The sequence below is a fragment of the Lepidothrix coronata genome, unplaced genomic scaffold, assembly GCF_001604755.1.
Source record: "Lepidothrix coronata isolate B3197 unplaced genomic scaffold, Lepidothrix_coronata-1.0 Scaffold746, whole genome shotgun sequence".
Taxonomy (NCBI): domain Eukaryota; kingdom Metazoa; phylum Chordata; class Aves; order Passeriformes; family Pipridae; genus Lepidothrix; species Lepidothrix coronata.
In genome coordinates this window covers 793-8,892 of record NW_016690926.1, presented here as the reverse complement: position 1 = coordinate 8,892, position 8,100 = coordinate 793, and the positions used below count along the sequence as shown (strand labels likewise).

Here is an 8,100-nt window from a genome sequence, read left to right as displayed (position 1 = left end):
ACCTGCCGGGTGCTCCGGGACGTCCAGCGCGTGCCAGAACACCAGGGTGGAGCCGTCGGCCTCGTACATCTGGGACAGGGGGGACAGGGTGGGACCCGGGGGGGGACAGCCCTGGGGGAGCAGCGGGACCTCCAGGGACCCCCCCAAGCCCCCGAGCCCTCACCTGGACACCGCGTTGGGACGTGAGGACCAGGAGTACCCGGGCTGGCAGCTCGCACCAGGCGGCCTGGGGGACACAGCAGGGTGGGAGGGAGGCAGGGGCAGGACCCCCACACCCTCCTCCTGGGACCCCCCAAAACCTTCCACCAGAGGCAGGAACCCCCTCTGCTCTCCTGGGGCCCCCCCAGACCCTATTCCTGGGGGAGGGTCCGGCCACAGCCCCCCAGGGCCGGGTGTATTTGGGGATCCCACAGGTGGGTACTTGTCAGCCTTGGGGACCCCCCCAGTGTCCCACAAACCCCCCAAGGGGCTGCTTCCCTCTCCCCCTCCCCACAATTAGGGCACTGTGGGACCCAGGGGCCCCCTCGCCCTCCTCCCTGGCTCCGATGTCACCTGTAGTGCCAGGAGGGTGCCAGGCCCCACCTGTGCCCCCTGCCCCTCACCTGTGTGAGCAGGGGGGTGCTGAGGGCCGAGCCCCCCCCCCGCGCCGGCAGCTGCCGGGGGGGCCCCTCGGGTCCCAGCAGGCTGAGGGTGGTGCCGTGCACGGCGCCGAAGGCCCGGGGGGGCCGCGCGGGGGGGCACAGCACGGCCAGGTTGTTGTACAGGGCGGAGCTGCTGTTCCGCAGGGCCAGGGCCCGCTCCCGGCGGTACCTGGGGGGCACAGAGAGCCGGGGCGTCACCTCGGGCCGGGGGGGCCGAACCGATACAGGGGCACCGGGCGCAGATCCAGAGTGGTCACGGATGGATCCAGAGAGCCGGGGCAGCTCCGAGGGGTCCGAACAGCCCCGGGGGGCTCGGGGCGGGGGCAGATCCACCGCCCCTCCCCTCCCAGGGCCCTCCTGCCCCCCGGCCCAACGTTCTGTGCCAGGGACCCCAGAAATCCCCCCGCCCAGCCCCCGGGCCGCCCCCAGTCTCCCCAGTCCCCCCCAGCTCCCCCCGTTTCCCCCCCGCTCACCCGGTGCCCGCCGCCGCCATGGAGACGCGTCGCGGCGTGATGGCGCAGGGAGAGCGGCGCGCGGTGATGACGTCAGCGTTACCGTGGAGACCGGGACGCCAAGGGAGGGATGGCCGAGGTGGGACGGGAGGGAATGGGGGGGCAGCGGGGCGGGGGAAGGGGGCACAGGGGGGTGGGAGGAGCTGGGGCGTGTGTGGGGAGTTTGAGTGTACTGGGATAAGCTGGGATGTACTGGGGGCCCTCGCTGGGGTGGGCTGTGCTGTACTGGTCTATACTGGGATGAGCTGGGGGCCTCGCTGCCGTGGGTTGAGGTGTATGCGCTATACTGGGGTGTATTGGGATGAGCTGGGGTGGGCTGTGCTGTACCGGTCTATACTGGGACGTACTGGGATGAGCTGGGGGTCCGCGCTGGGGTGGGCTGTGCTGTACCGGTCTATACTGGGATGAGCTGGGGGTCCGCGCTGAGGTGGGCTGTGCTGTGCTGGTCTATACTGGGACGTACTGGGATGAGCTGGGGGTCCGCGCTGGGGTGGGCTGTGCTGTGCTGGTCTACACTGGGTCAGTCCCACCCGGGATGCGGTGTCCCCACTCGGCTGGGCAGGGGGAGCTGTGGGGTCTCCTGTCCCCGCGCAGAAAAAGAGATCGTCAGCCCCCAAAGTGCGACGGGACAAGTCGCGCCCCCCCGCCCGGGCCTCCCCCCGGGCTTCCACCCACTCTGACACCCACACGCCCTCGGCCGAGGGTGGGAGGAGGTCCCCGCCCGGGGAACCCCTGGACGTCGGGGACATCCTGGCCGAGCTCCTGGACAGGGTGATAGCCGAGAGCGTGCGGGCGGCGGTGGCGCGGCAGGTGAGAGACCCCCCTCCCCCGATTTGGGGGTCCTAGGGGTGTCTGGGGGGTCCGGGCGGGGGTCTCAGCGCTGTCTCTGCAGCGGGTGCCCTACACGGTGTCCCGGGCGCGGGACGCCATCCTGTGTGTCGTTGAGTGGCGGTTCCTGGCGCGGGACGAGGGGGACCCCGACCCCGGGGACGACCCGGACCCCGAGCGAGCCCGAGCCTGGAGCGAGGACGAGGAGCCCCAGCCCTGCGTCCTGGACACCGCGGCGCAGGGCGTTGTCCCCGTCCGGCTGGTCCCTCCGTCCCTGGGAGAGGTGAGACGTGCCCCGACCGCCCCGGAACCGCCCGGGGCCGCGGGACACCCGGTGTCACCCACACCGGCCCCTCTTTGTCCCCCGGGCAGGTCCCGTCCCAGGAATCCCCCGTGACAGACGAGGCTTCCTCCGAGCATCCTCTCCAGGCCCTCGACGCTGTCACCGTCCCGGCTGTCCGTCTGTCCCGGGGAGAGGTGAGACCCCGTCCCTCTCTGTGACCCCCCCCCGCGCTGAGACCCTGTAGCTCCGGGGCCACCCGGAGTGTCACCCACCCCGGCTCACCCCACGGGCCACCCCGACGCCCCCACCCACACCGGCTCCCCTCTGCCCCCGGCAGGTCCCCGGTGCGAAGCCCCCGAGCCAGGACCCCCCCGCAGCAGCCGGAGCTCGCCCCGCGGTTCCCGGCCGGGTCCCCGGCGCTGTTCCCACCCTGCCCGCGCCAGGGCCACCCCGCCCGAAGCCTCCCACCGCCCCCCGGTCCCCCGACAGAGAATCCCGTCCCTCACGGCCCCCCCGGCCCCGTCCGGCCCCGCTGGGCACCCCCCGGCCCCCGGCCCCGCGCCCGGCCGAGCCCCCGGCGCCCCCGGCGCGGGGGGAAGAGCGGGCATCCCGCGGGGCCGGGCTGGGCGACCGAGAGCCAGCACCGCCATCGTCCCCCCGCGCCAGCCTGGGTTCCCTCCAGCCGGGGAGACCCCCTCGCGGCCCGGGGGCGGTGTCGGAGGGGCCCGGCCCCGGCCCCGCCCCGGGGGTCGCCAGGCCGTGTCCCCGGCGCGGCTCCGCGCGGGTCCGGCCGCAGGTGAAGGTGCTGGACGTGTTCACCGAGCCCGAGCGGCCGCGGCCCCGCGCTGCCCCCCGCGCCAGCCGGGCGCCGGACACGGGGGGCCGTCGGGGCCAGCCACCCCCGCCGGGGCCCCCGCAGCCCCCGCCGGGCCCCCCCAGCCCCGAGCCCCCGCCGTGTGACTCCTGGCTGAGCTCGGCGCTGCTGGCGCCCGGGGTCACCGTGCGCTGGGCCGGCGGCGAGCGGCGCGGGCCGGGCACGGCGGGGCAGGGCGAGCACGAGGAGGAGGAGGGCGAGGTGAGCGAGGCCGAGCGGGAGCTGAGGCCCATCCTCTCCGTCCCGGCGTTCCGGCTCGCGTCGGACGGCGAGCGCTGAGGGCAGCGCCTGGAAAACCCGCCGGGAATGCGGCTGCGCCGGGCGCTGCCCCTCTCGGGGTCGTCCCAGCTCCGGGGGGACCCCCGGCCCTCGGTGGGTCCTCGGCACCCCGTGTCCTACCTCCAGTCGTGCCGGGGCCGGCACCGGGACTGGAGCTCGGCGCCCTTTGCCAGAACTTCTGAAGAGAACAGGAATCAATCAAATCAAATCAAATCAAATCAGAGGGGTTTTCCGTCACCGGGCTCCCGCCGCTGCCCGGCACCGGGAGCGGGAGCGGGGCCCGGGCGGTCCCACCGGAGCGGGGCCGGGAACTCCGGCCGCAGCAGCCGCGGTCCCACCACCCCCCGGGCCCACCCGCGGCGCGTCCCCGCAGCCCATCTGCCCCCAGAGGAGAAACCGGGGGGATGGAACGGGGTGACACGGGTGGTTTCACCCCATCAGCAAGCCGTGGGCCTCGCCCTGTCCCCGGGCTGCCCGTCCTGGGGGCTGTCCTCCGGGCATGGACCCTCCTGCAGCCGCCCCGGGGTGACAGTGAGGGGGGTGAACAGCCCTGGGGTGGCACCGGGGCACTGAGGTGGTACAGGGGACACCGGAGCGGCACCTGGAAACAACGCCAACTCTCTGTTGCTAATGAGGCGTGGGTTTCAGTTCCTCATTAGCATAAGAGGGGGAGTGGGCGTGGTTTTCGGATCTTCATTAGAATGAGGTGAGAGTGGGCGTGGTTTTCAGTTCATAGCGTGATGCGGAGTGGGCGTGGTCTCGCCATCGCACGTGCTCGGCACTTTATGCGGTGTTCGTGGGGCTCCACTTTGGGGGTCGAACAAGACAAGTACCCCAAAATGAAGTGTCCTATTTGTCCCGCTCCCTACGCTTGTGCAGCTCCTCCCTTGTCACACAACGCACCGCAGGAAAACTTTGGGGTGAAAAGGAGCTGTTTGGGTCCCTCCCGGGCAGGGACAGAACTGAAACCTTGTTCTTTTTGCGGTCGGGGCGGAGGCAGCGCCCGCGGAGTTTTCAGTGACAGGTTTCGCCACCGAGTGCTGATTAGAGGAAATACTGCAACTGCCATTAACCCTTTCCAGCGGGGTGGCACACGGGACACCGGGATGGCACAGGGGGCACACGGCCCAACCTCCTGCCCGCTCCAGCCACTCTCCTGTCTGTCCCGGTGTCCCGGCAGCTCCCGGGCCAGAGGGGCCCGTGCCGTGCCCTACTGCCGGCTGGGCAAAGGTCCTGCTCCGACCTCTGTCCCCGGCCCCACCCGCGCCCGGCCATGGAGCTTTCGGGGGCCCTGAGCCCCCCGTGGTGGCTCCTGCTGCTCCTGCCCTCGGGGTTGCTGCTCTGGGCCAGGCGCAGACCCCCCTGGGACCCCCGCAAGTGTCCCGCCGACCTGACGGGCAAGACAGTGATTGTCACCGGAGCCAACAGCGGTGAGCGGGGACGGGGACGTGTGTGGGTGACACGGAGCTGTGGGGTGTCCTGCGGAGAACACGGGTGTCCCTTCTCCAGCCCTGGAGCCCAGCCCTTGCCTCGGGGGTGCAAACGGCTGCGGGAGCGGCTGGTGGCTGGTCCTTGGGAACCCACAATGTGATCCCCGTGCCCCGTGCCCATGGCACCTCATGCCGGGTGGGCACTCCCTGTGCCCCCTGCCCACCCTCGGTGTCCAGACTCTGTCCCGGCTGCGTTAATGACTGACAGCCAAGGTCGCCACACTGCCAGCCACCACGGCCACCCTGTCACACCAGGGAGGGGGTCACTGCTCCCACCTGTGTCCCACTGCTGAGCACGGGGTCGGGCTGGCACAGCCGGGGACACTGGGACCCCCAGGTTGGGACTGGGGTGTCCCCATGTGCCCAGGGACAGGGTGGCCCCACGTGTGCTCGGCTCCATTCCCGCCCCGGTTGCTCCCCACTGTGCTGGAGCACTGACACAGAGCTGTGTGGGCACTGGGCTGGGGGGGGTTTGGGGCCCGGAGCAGGGGCTGCCCGGACCCTGGGGACAGCAGGTGACCCCCGGGGACCCCTCGCCGTGGGGGCCCGGCGGGGATCAGCCCGGCCCGCTCCGTGTGCCACAGGCATCGGCAAGTGCGTGGCCATGGACCTGGCGCGCCGGAACGCCCGCACCATCCTGGCGTGCCGGAGCCGGGAGCGGGGCCAGGCGGCGGTGGAGGAGATCCGGGCGGCCACCGGGAACCCGGCGGTGGTGCTGCGACTGCTGGACACGGGCTCGCTGGCCTCGGTGCGCGCCTTCGCCCGCGCCGTGCTGCGGGAGGAGCCGCGGCTCGACGTGCTGGTCAACAACGCCGGTGTCACCGGTACGGCCCCGCGGCCCCGGCCCCGTCCAGCGCCCCGCCCCTTTTGCGCTGCCCACACAGTGCCCACCCCCCTTTTCCAGGGCTGCCCTTCACCATCACTGCCGAGCGGCTGGAGCAAACCTTCACCACCAACTACCTGGGCCCGTTCCTGCTCACCAACCTGCTGCTGGGTGTGTGGGGGCCGGGGGGCTCTGGGGTGCCCTCCCCTCTCACACCATTCCTGCTCAGCCCTGCTGCTGGGTGAGCACAGGGCTGTGGCGGATCCGGGACCCCTCCCCGCTCACCCCCTGCTCCCCACAGACCTGCTGAAGGCCTCGGCGCCCTCGCGGGTGGTCAATGTCTCGTCGTTCCGGCACAGCGTGGGCACGGCCGACAGCAGGTTCCTCACGGGGCAGCGGCACCCGGGTGGGTACGACGCTGCCTACAGCAGCACCAAGCTGATGAACCTGCTCTTCACCGCGGAGCTGGCGCGGCGTCTGCATGGCACAGGTGGGTGCCAGGGTTGGCTGTGCCATAGGGAACCCGGGCACGCCCAAGGACCACCCCCATCCCAACCCCTCTGTGCTGTTGTGCCACTGCCCAGGGGCTGCCGATGGCACTGGGGGGTCTCACCCCAGTTGGAGACTCCCCAGAACACGTGTGGGCAGCAGAACCCTGGCCAGGGCGGCCCCGGTGCCAGGCACGGGGGAGGCCCTGCTCCGAGGCCGGGCTGGGGGCTGCTCCCGCCGTTCCCTGTGGTGCCCCGGCGTGGCACTGACGCTGCGGCCCGGCAGGGGTGACGGCCAACGCGCTGAGCCCCGGCGTGGTGAGCACCAGCATCATGCGCCACTTCAGCTGGGCCGTGCGGGCGCTCTTCGTGCTCCTGCGCCCCTTCATGAAGGTGAGCGGGGCCGGGTCCTGCCCGGCCCGGGGCAGAGGGTGGGCAGGGGCTGCAGGACCCCCCTGACCCCCGTCCCCCGCAGTCGGCCGAGCAGGGCGCTGCCAGCACCATCTTCTGCGCCGTGTCGGAGGAGGCCGAGGGCATCAGTGGGAAGTACTTCGACAGCTCGTGCCGGCTGGCGCTGCCCTCGGCGCCCGCCCGCGACGCCGCGCTGGCACGGAAGCTCTGGGAGGCGTCGGAGCAGCTGACGGGGCTCACGGAGGGACCCCGGGGCTGAGCCCTCGGGACGTGGCCACACAGGGAGACCCTCAGGGTGGGGAGGGAGACACGATCACCCCTCTGGTTGCCGTGTGCCCACCCCGTGCCACCCAAGGGATGACACAGCGCCGGCCCGGTGGGACTGCGACCCTTTATTAAAGCCCCCAGTGCCGTCACTCCCAGGTGATGTCCAGGTCCAGGCGCTGCCTCCGCACGAACTGCAGGAACCCGTCGTAGTCGCGCCGGTGGATGTCGGGGCAGCGGGACAGGTCCAGGCGCTGCAGGGGCCCCTCGGAGCCCAGCAGGTGCCACACGGTGTGGGGGGACACTTGGCTCCCGGCCAGCGAGAGCTCCTGCAGCTCCCCCAGCTCCGGCTCCAGCACCGAGTCCAGCGGGAAGGGCACGGCGAGCAGGCGCAGGCTCTGCAGCCGCGGGGCCCGGCTCAGCACCGAGGCCAGCGTGGAGCTCAGCACCGGCACGTGAGCGGCTGGCACGGGCCCGGCCAGGGCCAGCGAGAAGCTCTGGAGCTGGGGCAGCCCCTGGGGCAGCAGGTCGGTGGCCCAGCGGGGCGGCAGGGCGGGGGGCTCGGCAGGGGCGTGGGGGTCCGGAGGAACGTGCAGCTCGGTGCTGAAGCTCTGCAGGCCGGGGCAGCTGGCGAGTAGGGCGGGCAGCGACAGCGGGTCTGGGCAGCTGAAGCCGTGCAGGGTCAGGGTGTGCAGGCGGGTGCCCAGGGCCTCCGCCAGCGGCAGCACCTCTGCCAGCGCCCGGCCGCGCTGCCCGGCACAGCCCAGCGTCAGCCGGGACAGGCACTCCCAGCCCGGCAGCTCCCGCAGCCCCGCGGGGCCGGGCCCGTCCCCCAGCCACACGCTGAGCTCCTCGGCCCGGGGACACACGGCGTGGACGGTGCCCAGGGCGTCCTCCTCCAGCTCCTCGAGCTGCCGCAGGGGCAGGGTGAGCGGGGGCCCCCCCGGCGCCGCCCCCCGGCCCCGCGCCAGCTCCCGCAGCGCCGGGAAGCCCTCGGGGTCGGCGGTGCCGTCCGGCTGCCCCGCGTGGAGCAGGCGCAGCGCGTCCGGCACGGCCCCGTGTGCCAGCACGTCCAGGCGCGGCAGGGCCAGCAGCAGGAAGGCCACGGCGGCCACCGCGTCCCCGTCGGGCTCCAGGTCGCGGGCCAGCAGCACGCGCAGCGCGGGGCAGCCGGGGGTCCGTGCCAGGGGGTCGTAGCCCAGGTGCC

At 72.8% G+C, this 8,100-nt stretch overlaps 2 protein-coding genes across 2 annotated transcripts in view; one reads left to right on the top strand and one right to left on the bottom strand.

The window, feature by feature from the left end:
- Positions 1 to 1,137, bottom strand: part of WDR54 (WD repeat domain 54) — a 3,747-nt gene extending 2,610 nt beyond the window's left edge. The window contains exons 1-4 of the mRNA XM_017840054.1: positions 1,115 to 1,137; positions 603 to 810; positions 164 to 226; positions 3 to 69 (exon numbers count right to left, since the gene is read on the bottom strand). Of these exons, the coding sequence (XP_017695543.1) occupies positions 3 to 69; positions 164 to 226; positions 603 to 810; positions 1,115 to 1,134 (358 nt within the window). The 5' untranslated portion in view covers positions 1,135 to 1,137. The remainder of the gene's footprint in view (positions 1 to 2; positions 70 to 163; positions 227 to 602; positions 811 to 1,114) is intronic.
- A 3,485-nt stretch (positions 1,138 to 4,622) lies between these two features.
- On the top strand, positions 4,623 to 7,045 carry LOC108510376 (retinol dehydrogenase 12-like). Its single transcript, XM_017840055.1, has 6 exons — positions 4,623 to 4,847; positions 5,492 to 5,731; positions 5,812 to 5,901; positions 6,032 to 6,220; positions 6,505 to 6,611; positions 6,694 to 7,045. The coding sequence occupies exons 1-6, from the start codon at positions 4,691 to 4,693 to the stop codon at positions 6,886 to 6,888; spliced, it is 978 nt and encodes a 325-aa protein (XP_017695544.1). The 5' UTR covers positions 4,623 to 4,690; the 3' UTR covers positions 6,889 to 7,045.
- Positions 7,046 to 8,100: the final 1,055 nt, after the last annotated feature.

Excerpts from the sequence above, each read along its gene's own strand:
- LOC108510376 (XM_017840055.1), top strand. The coding sequence starts at position 4,691 with ATGGAGCTTTCGGGGGCCCTGAGCCCCCCGTGGTGGCTCCTGCTGCTC. Across the intron at positions 5,732-5,811 it reads CAACAACGCCGGTGTCACCG|GGCTGCCCTTCACCATCACT; the intron begins GTACGGCCCCGC and ends CCCCTTTTCCAG. Across the intron at positions 5,902-6,031 it reads GCTCACCAACCTGCTGCTGG|ACCTGCTGAAGGCCTCGGCG; the intron begins GTGTGTGGGGGC and ends TGCTCCCCACAG.